General features: G+C 55.3%; 1 protein-coding gene across 13 annotated transcripts in view; it reads left to right on the forward strand.

Moving 5' to 3' along the window:
* LOC105468794 (myosin VIIA) overlaps positions 1-18,344 on the forward strand; it is an 86,162-nt gene that overhangs the window by 11,447 nt on the left and 56,371 nt on the right. For 6 of the 13 annotated variants that reach the window (XR_011610948.1, XM_024788803.2, XM_024788808.2 and 3 more), the window contains exons 2-8: positions 3,267-3,380; positions 8,939-9,091; positions 15,475-15,492; positions 16,845-17,029; positions 17,599-17,720; positions 17,801-17,943; positions 18,197-18,310. Coding sequence is in view for 12 of the 13 variants with exons in the window: in XM_024788808.2 (XP_024644576.2) it covers positions 3,267-3,380; positions 8,939-9,091; positions 15,475-15,492; positions 16,845-17,029; positions 17,599-17,720; positions 17,801-17,943; positions 18,197-18,310 (849 nt within the window). In the remaining variant the exon portion in view is untranslated. The remainder of the gene's footprint in view (positions 1-3,266; positions 3,381-8,938; positions 9,092-15,474; positions 15,493-16,844; positions 17,030-17,598; positions 17,721-17,800; positions 17,944-18,196; positions 18,311-18,344) is intronic. The other 7 variants (XM_011719158.3, XM_011719155.3, XM_011719154.2 and 4 more) reach the window with 4 other exon arrangements.

The raw sequence follows: 18,344 nt of genomic DNA on the forward strand, positions 1-18,344 counted from the left end.
GCATGCGTCATGTCACAAACGAGATCTTCCATTCAAAATGAGACCAAGCAAGGTGCCCCATACAGTGTGTAAAGTTGTCATGGAACATGGTGTAGGAATGGGGCCAGATGCAGTGGTGGGGTGCCTGGGGCTAGCCATGGGAATGGAAGGGAGTGGTGGGGTCCTACCTGGAGCCTGGTTCCCCTTTCTCACCCGCCTCCTGCCCCTCAATGAAGCTTCATCTTCTTTCGTGGCTTCCTCCCTCCCTTCTCCCTCTGAGCCAGTGACTCTTGACCCACCCTGGTTTTGGTCCTGGCTCTGTCCTCCAGATGGCTAATAGTCCTGTCAGTCACTGGTTTGATGAGTGACTGTGGCCAGGTTCCTTTCTTTCTTTGGCCCTCAGTTTCTTCAGCTGTAAAATGAGGATCCTTACAACCTTCCTGCATTGCAATGCTTCAACAACTTTCCCTAGGGCCACAGGAATGTTCCCCTTCAGAAGTCCTAAGACCCCAGAATTCTCCCTGAAGCCTCTCCCCTTCCATCTGAACCTGTTTCTTTAAGTCTGACCTAGAGCAGAGATAGTTTGGTCACTGCCCTTTGGTGACAGCCCTAAGTAAGAAGAGTTCTAGTCATGTCTGTTTGCTGTGTGGCCCCAAGTGCTTCACTCAGCCTCTAGGAATCTCCATTTCCTGATCACATGAAGTTTTTGTGATTTTGGTTATTTTATCTTCTCCCAGGGGAAACAAACATTTTCTGTGTGCCAGGCCCCGTGCTGGGCTGGGGGATACAGGTGACTTAGACCCCTGCCTTCCAGTTGCCCCCAGCCTGTCTCCAGCTTGCCTTCAGGGCACATGAGCCATCTGGGCACGGAGGACTCTATCAGTGCTTCCTGTTTTGCTCACTGAGCTACATGTGGGGCTGGGCCCAGGGAATGTCAGGAAAGAGCCTTGGATTTGGGGTTTCTCAGACCTGGGCTTCAGTCCTGGCTCTGCCACAAAACAGCTGTGTGACCTTGGGCATGTTTCTTGACCTCTTTGAGGAGAGAAATTGGAGACAGTCCCCTGGCCACATGCTGTCGCCCACAAGCGAACGCGCTCCCCACCCCTTCTCTCTCACTGAGGCCCGCTCTGGGCTGGGCTCTGGGGAGCCACAGTTGAGGGACTCAGACTCAGCCCCACCCTAGGGAGCTCCAGGCCAGTGGGGAAGGGGAGCAGACCCAGTGTGGGGTGGCTGTCAGGGGTAAGCCCAGGGTTGGGGAGTGCAGCAGGGCTTGGGCACAAGCAGCTGTGAGGATTAAATGGGGCAGTTTATGGGATGCAGCCTGTGGAGCCCAGGCCCACAGTGAATGCTCCGTAAACAGGAGTTCTCTTCCACTCCCAAGCCTCTCCAAGTTTTCTTACTTTTTCTGAGAGGAAGTTTGGGTTTGGGACTAGCCTGACTCTATCATGTGCCAACCTCCCCTTCATATGAAGGGAGGGTCCACAGGGGCAGCTGTGGCTGGAAGAAAGCATATAGATGGCAGTGGTCCCGTAAGACTATAATACCATATTTTACTATTCCTTTCATGTGTATGTTTAGATATGTTTACATACACAAATATACACCATGGAGTACGACTGCCTATAGTATTCAGTACAGTAGCAGGTTGTACAGGTTTGTAGCCTAGGAACAAGAGGCTACCCCATCCAGCCTAGGTGTGTAGTGAAGTACACATCTAGGTTTGTGAGGTACACTCAATGACTCCAAGATGTTCGCACAGAACTTATCTCTGGTGTTAAACAATGCATGACTGTAGCTGGTTCTGATGGGAATAAGAGGAGGCTGAAACAGTAATGAGTTGGTCTTGGACTCACTGAGTTCAGCCTTCACTGAGAAATGTGGAAATTGAGGCTGAAAGAGGTCAGCGACTCACCAAGGCCAGGCAGGGCCTGAAACCCAGTCTTCTGACTCCTAGCCCAGAACAGATTCTGTCAGACCATTCCCATGGGTTTACTTCATTGTGAATCAGTTTTATCAGCTGTTACATTTTTATTTGCAATTTGATATTAAGTTATATTCTTATTAGAATGTCTGAGTTCTTCCACACTCCTAGGGAGTTTGAGTACCATCCAAAAAAGAATACTTTTATTAGGATTAGAATAAAATCTAAGCTTGTATCCCAAGGCCAACAAAGGGCCTATGTATCCTGGACCCTGTCTACTTCTCTGAGCTCCCTTTTGCTCATTAGGTCCTGCCTCCTGGCTGTTCCTTCCTGCCACAGGGCCTTTGCACATGTTCTTTCCTATGCTGGGATTACTGTCCCCTGCTTTTCCCTTGGCTGACTGCTTGTCACCCTTCAGGTGTCAGTTCAGCGATTCCCTCCACGGAGCAGCTCCATTGGCTACTGGGTCTAGGTTGGTTGGCCCTGTCATTCTCTACCACTGGCTTGTTTATTCCCTTGACAGCACTCACCCCAGTATCCAAAGTGATCATGCTGATCTATTTGCTCAGTTGTTTGTCACCACCTCTAACTTGAATGTAGACTCCATAATCACTGCTCAACCCCCAGCATTTAGATTAATCAGTGTTTTGTACTCAGTAGGTAATCAATACATGTCTGTTGAATCCATCAGTGCTGAATGTGGTTGTTCTCAGTCCATTTCTCTGACTTGGGATTTTACGTTTGACTCTCACGATCCCTTACTGAGTGAGTAGTGAGACCCAGGCCCTGGGCCAGATGCCACAGAAACACAAAACGACATCCTCCTGCGAGGTCAGGGCGCTCCCCACATGCCAGAAGACAATGTGGCTGAACCCTTATCTAGGGCCCAGCAAGGAGTGGTGTCCCTGTGAGGAACCTGTCATGATGATGATGAAAATCGGCCCTGGAGGTAAAGAAGGATGCAGCTCACCCACGGTCTGGGTGTCTTCTGGTGTCACCTCATGTTAGAGAGGAAGTGGTTTGAGTGGTCTTGTGTTTCTGTCTAGACTCCAGTGAATCTGTCATACACATGTAGAGTGTAGATCCATGGGGAGAGCTGGGCTTCAAGAGGCTTTGGCTCCCTCTGAGCCTCTGCTAACTCTTCTGTAAAATGGGAACATGGCTGCTCTAGAGGAGGGACTGATGACATTGCATAAATGGCCAGCCCAGGGCCTGCCCTGCTCCAGAAGGTTTCTAGTAAGTGTGAGTCCCCTTCTCTTCCCCCTTCTGTGGTTAGCCCAGAGCCTCTGGTGGTAACAGAGGGATGCAGGGCTGCCTGGAAGGGGGCTCCCTGCTCACCTGGCCTGGGACTCTCTCTCGCCCATAGGGGGACTATGTGTGGATGGACCTGAGATCGGGGCAGGAGTTTGATGTGCCCATCGGGGCAGTGGTGAAGCTCTGCGACTCTGGGCAGATCCAGGTGGTGGACGATGAAGGCAATGTGAGTAGTCCCCTCCCTCCTCTTGCCCCATGCCTTGGGGGAAGATCTGGGCTGACAGCTGCCTCAAGGCAGGGAGATGATCTAAAGGAGATGGAGGCTGTGCCCGTGCCCCCACTTCTGCCTGTCAGATGCCTCCTTCCATGAGCCTTCCCCAGCACCCCAGCAAGAGGGAACCCCCTGCCTGCCTCAGGCTACTTGTTCTGTTTCCACAAGCACTTCAGTTCACTCTGCCTAGTGTTAGAGATGTGTGTGTGTATGGTGGGGTTTGAGTGCTGGGGGAGCAGGCTAGAAGCTCCTCAGACACGGAGGTGCTTTGGGGGCAGACTGACTGCATTCAAATCCCATCTCATCCACTTGTTAGCTGTGCAGACTTGGCCAAGTCTCCTTCCCTCCTGAGCCTCAGTTTCCTCTTTGTAAAATGAGGATAATAATAAGTATCTCAGAGGGCTGTTGACCCATATGTGAGATCACACGTGTAGAACACCTCAGTGAAGTTAGTGCTAGTCTGAAAGTTAAATGAACGCCCACAGCCTTACTGTATTGGGTTACTGACATCACATGAATCCACTGTCCACCTTGACACTGTCCCGGAAATTGGTCTCACAGATTAACCCTTTATCTGTGGCCCAAAAGGAAAGGGACCCCAGAAGTGTAAGTTTTCTAGGTAGTGATAGTGGGGCCTCGGAGAGGTCTGAAGTCAGGGGCCTGCCCTGGAGAAGGAGGCTGGTTCACATGCGGGCCCGCAGGGGAAGCTCTGGGGCCTCTGAGCATGTGTGCACATGTGTGTGTCACTGGGGGTATGCAGATGGGGTACAGAGCACACAAGTGCAGCTTAGCAGGGATATGAAGAACCCAGGGAGATTCAGCTCTGCCATAATGTGGGCTGTGCCCCATGGTGTGCCAGGGGCTGGGGACATAGAACTGGACTGAGTACCTGTCTTAGCCTCCTGGTCTGAGGGAGGAGAGTCAGGAGAAAGAGGGTGCAGGGACTTGAAACCAAGGCTCTGCTGGGGATGAGAGGAGGGCTCAGGATCCTCGAGGCCAGGATTGACATGGAGTGGGCAGGAGCATCCCACATATTCCTGCAGCCCTCAGGTGCATCCCCTCAGTGTTTACAAGGCCCTTTAACCCAAGTTCTGTCTTTGGACTCTCATGGCATCTGTGGAAGGCAGGGAGGGAAAGAACTGTTACCCCATGAGGAAACTGAGGCACATAGAGGGACCACGCAGCCAGTCACACAGCTAGTAAGTGGTGGTGCTGGCATTAGAACCCAGGACTTCTGTCTTCTGTGCGTGAGTCTCCCCTGTCAGCATTATCTCAGTAGAACCCAGGACTTCTGTCTTCTGTGCGTGAGTCTCCCCTGTCAGCATTATCTCAGTAGAACCCAGGACTTCTGTCTTCTGTGCGTGAGTCTCCCCTGTCAGCATTATCTCAGTAGAACCCAGGACTTCTGTCTTCTGTGCGTGAGTCTCCCCTGTCAGCGTTATCTCAGTAGAACCCAGGACTTCTGTCTTCTGTGCGTGAGTCTCCCCTGTCAGCGTTATCTCAGTAGAACCCAGGACTTCTGTCTTCTGTGCGTGAGTCTCCCCTGTCAGCGTTATCTCAGTAGAACCCAGGACTTCTGTCTTCTGTGCGTGAGTCTCCCCTGTCAGCGTTATCTCAGTGGCGACTTTAGGGATCAGGTTCTGCTAATCACATTTTTGGCCCCTGGGCTGTAGAACTGAAGTGCTTCCAATATCGCTCCAGAGGCTCCAGTTCTAGGACCCTCTAGGAAGCTACTGTGAGGATGCAGCCCCAGAAGGGGAGGCACAGGCTGGCTGGCAGCACAGACAGGCCTGCTAACCTGCCCAGAGCCCCCAGGGTGGGGACCAGGGACTCTGTCTGCAGGCTTGAGTTTCACCTGGGTCATGTTGCATGTCAGATGGTGTCCCGTAACTCTGAGTCACTGAATCCCAAAGGTCCCCTTCCGCTTCTCCTCCACCCAGGCCCTGAGAGTGGGGGCTGCAGGAGGGGTGGGCATGACTGGCTAGCAGGGGCATTTCAGGAGGCTGGGGTTTGCATCTGTGGCATTGGACCCCCAGGGCTTCCAGACCCCTTCTTTACAAGCCTTTCCCACCCCTATTCCATCCCCTTTTTCCCCACTCCAGGCTGTCATCTCTTACCCCTCTGTCTGCCCACAGACTCCTAGCAACTTGAGAGCAGGGAACAGGCCAGTCCCATCTGGTTCCCCAGAGTTCATCAAGGGGTCTGCCCAGAGAAACCTCTTGGTAAAGACTCACCGAGTGATGAATGAAAGGTTATGGTTCCAGTCCCCACTGGAATCCCAGTGTCTTGCCTTTGTCCAAGCCATTTCTGTTGCCAGATACACCCCTCCTTCCCTTCCTCTAGGGAGCAAGTTGTCCCCGCTCAGTCCAGGCCAGCTCTTTCCCAAAGGCGTACTTGGTCCCTGGAATTGACCATGTTCCCCTCCCCCAGTTGCTGGCATTCCTTCAGGCCAGGCCTCAGTTACTGCCCTGGTTACACTTTGGCCCCTGGTAGGTACCTGTGGACCTTGACCTGAAGGGTGCTGGCCTCTGTTGGGAGTCCTCCCACGCAGGAAACAGTGTGAGCGGCGCAGCTACTGGGCAAGTCATTTTACCTCTTGAGTCAGACTCGTCACTGTTAAATGGGGTCAGTGATTCTCTGTTAGGGATGTTAGAAGAGCAAATGTAAATCAAAAGGCAGTAGAGTGACAATGCCCAGCTCTGGCTGAGCATTTACCAAGCAGCAGCACTCTACAGACCTGGCAGGAGAAAGCTGTCAACAAAGATGGATGTCGTGATCACATCCATCAGTCCTCCCAAAACCCTGGGAAAAAGGGACGCTTACTCTCATTCCCATTTCGCAGCTGAGGACGTGGAGGCTCAGGAGGGTAAACTGATGTACTTTGGGGTCCGGGGTCATGCCGTGACTGAGCACTGTCAACCTGTGTGCGGAACTGTTTTGGGGAGGGATGTGGGGACCCGAGGTTGGGGTCAAATGGGGATGGCAGACAGCCTGCCCAGGAGCCCTCTCCCCTCCTGTCCACACTGGGGCCTAGGATAGAGGCACAGAGCAGGGACGGTGTGGGGAGATTTTCCAACGGGATCAGCTTGTATAAGACATAGGGTGCCTGGGAGAGAGGAATGTTCCACACGGGACTGGAAAGTCCAGGCAGGTTCCCTAACGTCAGCACCCAACCCCTCGCCTTGGGGAGGCTGCATGAGAGCCTACCCTGTGTTGAAGTGCTGCTGGCCTGGAAGTGCCATGGAGTGTCAGGGAAACTGGGCTGGGGGGCTCTGCCCAGCGCAGCCCCTGATCCCCCTGAGGGCCTGGGCAGGCTGCCACCGTCCTCCAAGCCTGTTTTCTCATGTGAAGTGAGGGGGCTGAAATGGGGGACTTCTGGGGTCTCTCCATGACTGACTTCTGCCTCGCATTCAGACCTGGTCCCCTACAGTCACCAGCCAGCCATCTGTCCCATCAGAGGCTCCCTGCCACATCATTTGTGCCTAGCCCCTGTGGCCTCAGACGTGGCCCTGGAGGCAGGGGGACAGCACAGGTGAGGGTGGCCAGCACTGTCAGGGGAGGCTTCAGAAACTGGGAAACCTCTGAGCCAAGCCTCGAAGGCTAAGGAGAAAGAAGGTAGAGGGAATGGTGGAGCAAAGTCACAGAGGCCTTTGGGGACACGAAACCCATGTTCCCTGGCTAGGAAGTGCCAGGGGTAGCTGGGATGGAGGTTAGGGATCCCTGTGTCCAGCACATGTGGGCCCTTGATGCCAGGCTGAGGAGCCCAGGGGAGTTAAGGAAGGGCTGAGAGCCCCAGAGTGACAGGGTCAGGAGCGTGCCTCAGGAAAGGACCAGGGGATGAAGGATTTGATGGAAGGGCCAGTGAGAAACGGTGGTCTCAATCAGGGTGTGGGCTTGAGGGTGGTGAGGAGGGCACTGCCCACTCAGCAGCCTTTTAGAGGGTTGAATGGGCAGGACTGGGTGACCCGTTGGACTGGGGTGGTGATGGTGGGGAGCTGATGTCCAGATACATGCTAGTGTCCAGCTGTTGGGGTTGGCTCTGCCAGAAGGGACCCGGAGGAGGAGCAGGTGGGGGAGGACATGGCATATGCATCACATCTGCTCAGCAAGTCTCAGGGCCTGAGCTGGGGGATGGCAGAGAGGTCCCCTTTTCCCCCAAAAGGCAGGTCCTGGGGCTACTTGGTCATGGCATTTGGGGATGGGAGGGCTGAGGTACACTCAGGCGGTGGCCACACTTCCCTGAAAGTCTGGGATTTTATGAAGGTGCTGGACACCCCCCTCTGGGGTCGGGGAGGGCCCCAGGGCCCTGAGGAAACCAGGGCTTTGCCAGCTTGTTGAAAGAGCCGGTGCACTTCCCAAATGCTCACCCATCTGCCACCACAGGGCAGCCGGGGAATACTGCAGAGTAAGGAGAGCTGGGCAAGCAACCTGTGTCCTCCACTTCAGCTCACAGGTCCTGAGAGTTCACACCCCTTGCTCCCACAGCTCATCAGCAAGCCCCAGGAAATACCGCCTGGTGGGTCCACTTCTCCCCAGCACCACTGCTACCGCCCCGCCTTCCGTCTTTCCCTTGAATGTGCCAAGGCTTTGCCGGCCTGAGCCGTTGTTTTGCTGTTCCCTGGACCTGAAGCCCTCTGGCCCCCCGCCCCCACCCCCCAATCTTTTTACAGTGGTCTCTTTCTCTTCCTTCATGCCTCAGCTCATATGCCACCCCCTCAGAGGGGCAGACCCTGACCAACCCATCTCAAGCAGCTCCCCCCATGACTCTCCACCACATACACCTGTTGAGGTATTCTTGGCACTATCTGAAATCACTTTTTTTTTTTTTTTTTTTTGAGACGGAGTCTTGCTCTGTCGCCCGGGCTGGAGTGCTGTGGCCGCATCTCAGCTCACTGCAAGCTCCGCCTCCCGGATTTACGCCATTCTCCTGCCGCAGCCTCCCGAGTAGCTGGGACTATAGGCGCCCGCCACCTCGCCCGGCTAGTTTTTTGTATTTTTCAGTAGAGACGGGGTTTCACCGTGTTAGCCAGGATGGTCTCGATCTCCTGACCTCGTGATCCGCCCGTCTCGGCCTCCCAAAGTGCTGGGATTACAGGCTTGAGCCACCGCGCCCGGCCTGAAATCACTTTTTAATGTTTTTTTTTTTTTTTTTTTTCCACCGGAGCCTGAATTTGAGACCAAGCCTGTCTACCTCTAATTAGTACCCTTTCCACTCCATCCTGCAGAGGGCCTGAGGGAACTCTAATCCCCTTACTGACAGCAGTCAGCTGGGGCCAAAATCCCTGCCCTGCCCACCTCTTAGGTCTGCGAGAGAATCCCCTAAGAGAAGGAGCCGTCCTTGAGGGGCAGAGGTGGCTAGTACCATCCTGAAAGGCTCAACCTTGTTAGAACTGACCGTGTTTGACCGCCAGAGAGGTCAAGGCCCTTACCGGGGTTAGCACTCACCCCGCGCTCCCGCCCATCCCGGCCCCTTCCCCTGAAGCGCGCTGACGTTGGCCACCGGCTCCCCGCAGGAACACTGGATCTCCCCGCAGAACGCAACGCACATCAAGCCTATGCACCCCACGTCGGTCCACGGCGTGGAGGATATGATCCGCCTAGGGGACCTCAACGAGGCGGGCATCTTGCGCAACCTGCTTATCCGCTACCGAGACCACCTCATCTACGTGAGTGCCGCCCCGCCGGCGTGCCAGTCCAGGCCCCTCCACGCCCCGCCCCACCCCACCCACCTCGCCCCGCCCCGCCCCGCCCCGCCCCGCCCCGCCCGGCCCGCCCCACCTCCAGCACGCCCGCCCTGCCGGGGGCCGCCTCCTGAGACTTTGTCCGCTGTACAGCTGGACCCTGGGGCCCCTGTTGGGGCCCATCTGCCAGCAGCCGCTCGCTCGCTCGGCGGGGGCTCATCCTCGTGGGCCGTGACTTTTGTGGTGTGGTTGGGGTGGGGAGCGGTTTGTACTACACAGTTTTCATGTGCCTCTCTAGGCCTTGAAACCAATGGAAGGCCAGAGCGGAGTCAGTGAGCCGCTTGGTGCTTTGCCCAGGCACAGAAGGGCTGCTCTGCTGTGTGTTTGCTAAGGGGCTAGGATCTGCCATCAGGCCTCGGGGGCAAGAGAGGATGGATGGATGTCCTCAGGAGGATGCTAAAGGAGGGAACATGCTCTGCTCCTCCTCCCCTCAAACCTTGATTAGAAACACACACACACACACACACCACTCTCCACCTTCAAACTCAAGACGACAAAGAAAGATGCCTTCCCCAGCCAGGACACAGCAGATTCCAAGAGGCTGAGCTCAGAGAAGAGCAGAACAATAAGGGTCCGTGCAGATCATTTACTCTAGAGCTTCTCACACTTTTTGGTCACAGGAACCCTTTATGTTCTTAAAAATTATTGAGGATTATTGAGGATCCCAAAGGACTTTTGTATACTGAGTTATATCTGTAGATATTTGCCATATTAGAAGTTAAAACTGAGACATTTAGAAACATATTAATTTTTGAAAAAGTAACCATGATAAATCTATTATAACATAAATAACATTTTTACTAAAAATGACATTTCCCAAAATAAAATAATGGTGAGAAGAGTAGCATTGTTTTACAGGTTTTTTCAAATCTCTTTAATGTCTGGCTTAATAAAGCCAACTGGATTCTCATCTCTGCTTAATGTCCAGTCTGATGGGATATTTTGGCTGAAGTGTATGAAGAAAATTTGGCCTCACAGATGTGTAGTTGGAAAAGAGAAGGCTTTGCAGACTTCCTGCAAGGGTCTTGGACCCCCAGGGGTCTTTGGTCTACACTCTGAGAACTGCTGCTCTACCCCATAGCCCAGTTGCAGACAGGGAAACTGAGACGCCGCAGGTTTAATCAGGCCCAGAGAGGTGCCGTGCCCGGGTCACTGCCTGCTTCTGACCCAGCCCCATCCTCCAGCAGTGCAAGGGCAAAGGAAACCAAGGAGGTGCAACCCCCAGCAGGGAGCAGGAAGGATCCCCCTCCCGCCAACACAGTGCCGGCCTGATTATCTCGAGACCCAGGCCCAGGGAAGGCTGGTACTAGGGGCATTACTGGGGGAGGTGTCAGGTCTGCAGGAGTGATTTGGCTCCCAGCTCAGAGGAGCGGTATTTGGGCTTCTGGAGGTGGGTGAGGTTGGCTGGTAGAGATGGCATTCAGGAGGGGCGTGGCCTGAATAAATGCTGGAGGCAGGGCCATGCTCGTGAGTGATCGGCAGGCACAGCATCCCTCAGGTTGTCAGGACCATGAAGGCGTGCCAGGGCCCAGGGCTGGAAAAGTCTCAGAGAGCCCCAGGTATTGTCACTGAAGAATCACGACAAGGAGCTCTCAGGGCCAGGGGTTCAGTCCTTCTCAGAAGCCCTGAATTATGGCCCCTCAGCTGCCAGAGAGGTCCTCAGTCCTCAGCCACTCTCTGACTCTAGGTCCCTCTGCAGCTTTAGGCTCCAGAGGAGAGGCTGCATGTGGCTCCTTGCCGTCCATTGTTTGGGCACAGGAAGTGACTTTGGCAGAGAGCCCTCTAGCCCTGACGAAGCCCCTCTCACTGTGTTCCTCAGTCAGGCCTCACCTGCACTTAGAGGGGCAGGACACGGAGGGTACCTCCAGATGTCATCAGCATCACCCAGGCAGCGGGGAGGAGCTAGAACTTAAGCCCAGGGCAGGGACACCCACCCACTGTATCTCACAAGGACCTGCTGGTGTCTACACCCCACTTCTTGGCAGCCCCCTCTTTGTTCCTCTCCCTGGAGGGCAAGTGGTCACTGGTGGGTGCTGGGGTCCTCTGTGGCCACTCACCCAGGCCTGGGCAGTCTTAGGTGAGCAGGGAGCCTGTCTACCTGCCTGCAGGGCACTTCCAGGGCCAATGCTTTGTCTTAGTCCTATGCCAAGGCTGGAACCCAAGGCCCACTCTCCTGTCAGGAGACGCAGAGGGCCCCGTCTCAGGGGAGGAGCTGGGTAAGATGGAAGTTGTCCCACCAGGCATCCTGCAGACCAGTGTCTCAGCACAGCTCAGGGGCTTGAAGCCTGTGGGTCAGCCACAGTGCAGGCAAGCCGGTCCTCATGCAAGGGAGTCGGTAGGTCAGCTGCATCTAGGAACAAAGGCAAAAACAGGATTCATAAGGGAGAGGGAGGATAAAACTTCAGACCCTGTGGGCTTGGTGAATCTTGTCTGTAAAGTTAGGAGGGTGGTGAGCTGATGCCCGGGCGGCCAGCAGAGGATTGCTTGGACATTACATCCTCCAGGAGAGTTTCAAAGAAAATAACTTCAGGGATTTATGGGTTCTCCAGAAAGGCCCCAAATCTGAACCATTTGCCTCCTTTGAAGTTCTCACATAACCTTTCTGACTTATTTTCTGGGTGAGAGGGAGGAGGCGGGGCCATCCCCTGTGGAGGGATGGGGTAGGGGTCCAGGTAGGTGTCTAAGCTGCCTTCTTGTCCAGGATGCCTGGCCAGGAAACCGCGCTGTGGCACCTGGAAGGGCTTCAGCTCCAATAGTCCGCCAACCTTAGATTCTCAGTGTCTCTTGGACATGCTCAAGAACTGCAGGATTCAAAGAGGTTTCCTTGACTCACTGAGTTCGTGATTCTGTGACTTGGTGGATGAGGTAGGATTAGAGCAGGGCTTTTTAGAAGCAACCGGGCCATTGTTCCACCCGGAAACTGTACCTGTCCCTAACCATGGCAACCCCCTGTCCCTTCATGGATTGGATTACCCTGGGCACAACACATGCACTCAGAATTTCCTCCGATTACCATGGCCAGCTCACAGCCTTGGGCTGGTGGATGCTCTGTTCTCGACTGCCTGTCCTGGGCTCTCCTGCCTCCAGCTTCCCTGTCCCCAGGAGCCCAAGAGAGCATCCCAGGGCCACACATCAGCCCTAGCCACTCCAGGATGAGGAAAGGCACTTAGAGAACATTTAGCAACCCCTCACTGCATGCCCAGAGAGCAAGGACTGTCCCCGCATTGGGTGGAAGGGCTGGTGGGGACCCAGGGCTCTCTAACGCTGAGCAGAGGCTGGAGCCCTTATCTGGGAGGCAGGAGGCTGGTGTCCAGTCTTGGCGTGTGCCCTTGGGGACGTCCCTATCCCTGTCTGGTCTCAGCCTTTCGTAGGCACAACAGGAAGACTGCATGGAGTGGGCACCTCTGTGGCTCTGGGAAGACTTGAGTCCCAGGATGTGTTCTTGGTCTCCATGGCCTGCTAAATACTAATGAAGTCCCCAGAGCCGACAGGCCAGGGTGCTTCCTGGAGGCGGTGAAATTGATTCCTGCTACATCTCTGTGGCCTCAGAGAGGCCCCCTGAGCTCTGTCTGGGGACCCCTAGGGGCCACATGTGCTGTATCCCTGGTTTGGGAACAGTCCTTCTCTCTCCCCACCCAACCTGTGGCTCCGCAGGGCAGATTTTACTACTAGAGATTTGAGCAAGAGGTCTGTGCTGGGCATTCATTCTCTGCCAGTCTGAATCCTTGGAGTCAGAGAGACAGGCCAGAGGGCTCAGGGAGCAGTGCTAAGACCTTGGAGGACCAATGGGCACAGAAGCCCAGATAGGGCCAGGGTCTCATTGCCAGTGGTGGCCAGCCTCCTCTTCAGGAGACCCCAGCTGCTGGCTCTGCAGGTCCTGTGGGTGTGTTTCTGGGGTCTGGGGAAGCCCAGGTGGAGATGCCAGAGCTGGGGCTCTGGTGCCAGGGTTTCTCATTTACCCCACCCCACACACATCTGCTGTGTGACCTTGACAAGTCTCCCCACTTCCTGGAGGCTCGCTTCTCTCATCTGCGAAAGGGGAATATGACCACACCTCCCGAGGCCTTCTGAGGAGTAAAAGGGGTGATGGAGCAGGAGCTGCAAAGTCCTGAGCCCAAGAGGGCTTGCTCTTGCCCTGTTGCTGGAAAGAATCCTCCTCACCGAGGAAAGAGGACTCATTTCTTTTATTTGTTTTGTAGTAGTTAGGTAGATACATACATGCATACATACATATACAAAAAATTATTCATTTTTTCTGCACAGATGGTAGCATCCCTTCCACGCTGTTCTGTGGTTTTCCACTGGCCACATCCCGATTGCCCTTCCCGTCAACGTGGCTGGGGCTGCCTCAGTGCTGCTGACAGGCCTGTCCCCTCGCTACCTTCCCTGCAGGTTGCTGTGGCTGGTGGTGGACGCTGTTCACCCAGTACTTCCCCGCCCATTGATCTAGTTGCTCTTTCAGCCACTCAGCAAATGTTGCTGAGCATCTCCTATGTGCCATGCATGGTGACAGGCCCTGAGGGATGGAGGCCTTGAATGGGGACTGTAGAGGAATCAGCTGGGCATGCTGAAGGAGACCTGTGGCTATGATGATTGTACAGGAAGGTGCCTGGCTTCCTGGAGGAGGCGTCATCTCGGCTTGGAACTGAAGGATGAGAAGGAATTATCTGGGTGAAGGGGTAGGGGAAGTGTGTCCCTGGTCTGAGATGGCAGGGGTTGGAGTGTGGTGCTTTTAACTGAAAGTTTCATATGAATGGAGCCTCTTGGTTGTGGGTTGAGGTTGACGAGGGTGGCAGGGGCCAGGGCTTGGGGCTTTGTGGGCAGGAAGAGCATTTGGACTTTGTCCGGAGGCTGTGGGAAACCGCTGGAGGGTTTTCAGCAGGGATGATGTGGTTAGATGTTTTAAAAGCTGGCGCAGCTCTGAGTGGAGGATAGATTGTTGTGGGGGCGAGTGTGGAAGCCGGGAGCCCAGTGGGGAGGCACCTGCAGTGGGCTGCTGAGAAATGAGCGTGGCCTGGCCAGGGAGGCGGCATGCAGATGGAGAGTGGGAGTGGTGTGAGGGAGGGGTGTCCAGGGGCTCCCCAGGTTCCTGCCCTGGGCGAGGGATATGGTGACGCTGTTGGTCAAGTTGGGAAGGCTGGAGAGAGCAGGGTTGGAGGGAACGGGGAGCTCTGGTCTGGACGTGCCAGTGGTATCAAGTAGGGATGTCAGGAGGCTCAGGGCTGAAGGGTTCATGCGCAGGAGGACCCTCTGGGCTGTGGGCAGGGTGGAGAAGGCCGTGGGTGCCATGGGTGGGAGAAGGCCTAGCCCCAGCCCTGGGCCAGCTACTCAGAGCGTCTCAGCATCCCCCATTTCCCTCTCTGGACTGCCCGTGCCCTGCACGTGGCCACGGAGCCTGCTCCCAGGGCCTCCCTCCACTGAGCTCTGACCACTTCCCGGAGGCTGGTCCATTAGGTCTGAAACGGCCTCTGCCTCCAGCCTGGGTGACTACCATTCATCCCCACAACTGCCGGGGTGACCTTTCAGCAGCAGACCTCCCAAATGTCACGCCCTTTCACGCCTCTGTGCTTGCTACCCGCGGGCGGGCCCCCTGGCTCTCCCTCCCCTACACCCCTACCTCATGAGATCTAGGTGCCTCCATCAGGGCCCTCACACCCCAGCCTCCCCGTGTGTCTCAGCAGAGGGTTGTTGAATGGCTGCATGGCATCAGCCTGTGCTGTGTGGGGATCATGGGCCAGATGGCTGAGCATCACATTATTAAGAAGAAATCAGGAAGAAAGTTTAGTTGGGCATTGTGACACATGCCTGGAATCCCAGCTACTCGAGAGGCTGAGGCAGGAGAATCTCTTGAACCCAGAAGATGGAGGTTGCAGTGAGCTGAGATTGAGCCACTGCACCCAGCTTGGGCGACAGAGCGAGACTCTGCCTCAAAAGAGAGAAAGGAAGGTGGCGTTTATGTACCAGGCAACTGGCAAAATTATGTCTTTTCCCTTTAGTCTTTACAACAGCCAAGGGAAGTGGGTGTTAACCTCCCCTTTTACAAATGAGCAAACTGAGGTTTGCCAAAGGGACGTTCTTTGGGGCTGGTTCCTAGTCTGATGCAGGTTTCCACCAGAATCTAGCCAGCTCCCACGGCTGGGCAGGGCCGAGCTGTAGGGGACCGTGCCTGAGGGGTCCAAGGGCAGGGCCTGATCTGAGAATTCAGCAGCCCTGGGCCATGTGGGTGCCATTCGTGGAAAATGCTCTTATAGCCCCTGTTCCCCACTGACCAGCTTCCTTTTCTTCTGCTCTGTACTTTGCAACCTCAGACCAACTGCGGAGGGCGGGTGAGTGTGGCACAGAAAGCCGGCTCCAGCTGGTGTCTTATTTGGTTGCCTGCTTGGCCTGGCTGCTCCCCTCCAGCCTCCCACCCCCACCCCACCCTAGCTCTTCCTGCTTGGCTCTCGTGGCACGGTTAGTAGGTCAGCACAGTGAGGCTCAAGTGCTTCCCTCCATGGGCTGATTGGAGGAAGAGGCTTAGGTGGGAAAGGAAGGTCTTCCTGGGCCCAGAGAAGGGCAGTTTCTGGCCAGCTGTTCTGGTCCAGGACAGCCAAGGCCAGGACTGGAGGCTGGGTCTTGGCCCCACCTGGCCCCAGGGTGGGCGTTTCCCCCAGCATGCAGTGCCTGCAGCCAGGGAAGTCAGCTCTCTGCATGGCCACGGTAGGCTGAGGCTGCTGGGGCATAGCTGTGGCTCTGCTGTGATGCACTGAGCCCTGAATGGGAGGGGGAGGGTGGACTGTCACCTCCCCTGGACATCTTTCTTCAGCCTCTCCAGGCCCCAGATATCAATACATCCACTGCCAATTATGGTCTAGGCCTGCCTGACCTTTTCAAATTTGAGACATGGGGTGGGAGGAGGGAGAAGTAACCCTGAGTGCCTCACCCTGGTCTGGTGGCAGGAGGGCCAGGCTGTTGTCCCCTGTGGCAGGACCCCAAGCCCACAACAGGAAGCCTTGCCTACAGACAGCTGATCTTTGCACTAACAGAGGAGCCCAAGTAGAGAACCCCCTTAAGGCTCTCTGAGGTGCACCTGGCCCCTGTGCCTACACTGCGCAGGATGACTGGAGGTGCTCTCTCCCCCAGAGCACAGCATCTCCCTTTGTCCTGGGGCAGTGCTACAGAGAGTGGGGCCCGCCCAGCCCCCAAGCCACTTACCCCAGCTCCTTCAGCTCTTTATAGCTCATTTCTCACACCCCTCTCCCTCACCAACCTGGCCTCCCCCCGGACATGGTCCCGTTGATTAATTTCACTCCAAAAGCTTGGGATACAGGGCCTGAAGGCCATGGTGGGAGTCAGCATTTGCAGAGTACCTACTGTGTGCCATGAATTTTAAAAGATACCACCTCCTCTAATCTTCACAAGCAGTTATACTCATTTTTACAGATAAAGAGAAGGAAATCTAGGCGTAGAGACACCACCTACCTCTTCATCAAATGTCACTGAACACTAACTCCGAGCCAGACCCAGTGCTGGATGGATGGCCCTGCCCCAGCTCCTAAGGAGGCCCGATTCTGGCTCCAGGTCCACCCACACGACTCCAAAGCCAGGACTCTTCCCTCCAGAGCAGAGCCCAAAAGCTTTCTAGAGTCAGAGTCTCCCACACAGAGTCAGTGAGCTCCCCATCTCTTGCTGCCCACAGACGTATACGGGCTCCATCCTGGTGGCCGTGAACCCCTACCAGCTGCTCTCCATCTACTCACCAGAGCACATCCGCCAGTATACCAACAAGAAGATTGGGGAGATGCCCCCCCACATCTTTGCCATTGCTGACAACTGCTACTTCAACATGAAACGCAATAGCCGTGACCAGTGCTGCATCATCAGGTGGGCGGCCCAGCACCTGTGTGGAGCTCCAGGCTTAGGACCTAGAGCTCCAGCTGTGGGTTCCTGCTGATACCTCTAGGGATTGCCCGTGCTATCGGAAATGCCATCAAGCTCCTCAGGAACCAGACCTATGTACTCTGTGCTGTGTAACAATGTAGAAAATCACCTCCCCTTTCTCAGGTATTATATCTCTACGCTACCAAAGCTCACGTTAGCTTTTGAGGCCAGCCTTGTTTACTGCTGGCTCCTGTTAAGTTGTGGTCAGTTGACATCTCAGGCTCCTATTTTCTTTTGGACAGAGGGTAAAAGACAGAGCATTGACTGCACATCTAATATGCGTTGTTCTCTATGGCAAGTACAGATGCAGGGGTGTTTGTGTCTGAATGAAGGTGAAGGAGAATGCGGTAGAGCACTGGGCCCTTGAGCCCTGCCCCAGCCCTGGAGGGTCCATATTGTCAGCCGGTATTACAGATGGGGGAGCTGGTGGATGGTGCAGCCTGGGCCGAGTTCCAGTTGGGTGGGGAGTCCCTGTAGGTTGTGACAGGTCCTGCCACTCCCTTCCTCTGCAGTGGGGAATCTGGGGCTGGGAAGACAGAGAGCACAAAGCTGATCCTGCAGTTCCTGGCAGCCATCAGTGGACAACACTCATGGATTGAGCAGCAGGTCTTGGAGGCCACCCCCATTCTGGAAGGTAGGGCCAGGGTTCCGAGGGTGGGACCAGGCAGTGGAGCGGGAGAGGGCTTTGCCAGTGACACCCTACTCACTCCACAGCATTCGGGAATGCCAAGACCATCCGCAATGATAACTCAAGCCGTTTCGGAAAGTACATCGACATCCACTTCAACAAGCGGGGCGCCATCGAGGGCGCCAAGATTGAGCAGTACCTGCTGGAGAAGTCGCGCGTCTGTCGCCAGGTAGGCCTGAGCCCCAGGGATGCAGGAATAGACCCAGGTCCCTGGCCTCAGGGGTCTGTGTGGCCCTGATGCTCCCCTACCTGCCCATATTGCTGCCTGCTTGCCTCTGTGCTGGAAACCCCACCATGAAACCCACCGATGGGCTTCTCCACAAGCCGTTTGTTAAAATAGTAGACCATCATCCCAGGCTAGATCCTGATGGCCTCCTCCAGCCCGCCTCCCCTGGCCCCCAACACTGTGCCCACATTTTCAGGCCCCAGATGAAAGGAACTACCACGTGTTCTACTGCATGCTGGAGGGCATGAGTGAAGATCAGAAGAAGAAGCTGGGCTTGGGCCAGGCCTCTGACTACAACTACTTGGCCATGGTGAGGCGCAGGCGGGCACCTGGCTAGGGGGGCA

Source organism: Macaca nemestrina, chromosome 12 (assembly GCF_043159975.1).
Source record: "Macaca nemestrina isolate mMacNem1 chromosome 12, mMacNem.hap1, whole genome shotgun sequence".
In the NCBI taxonomy this organism is placed as follows: domain Eukaryota; kingdom Metazoa; phylum Chordata; class Mammalia; order Primates; family Cercopithecidae; genus Macaca; species Macaca nemestrina.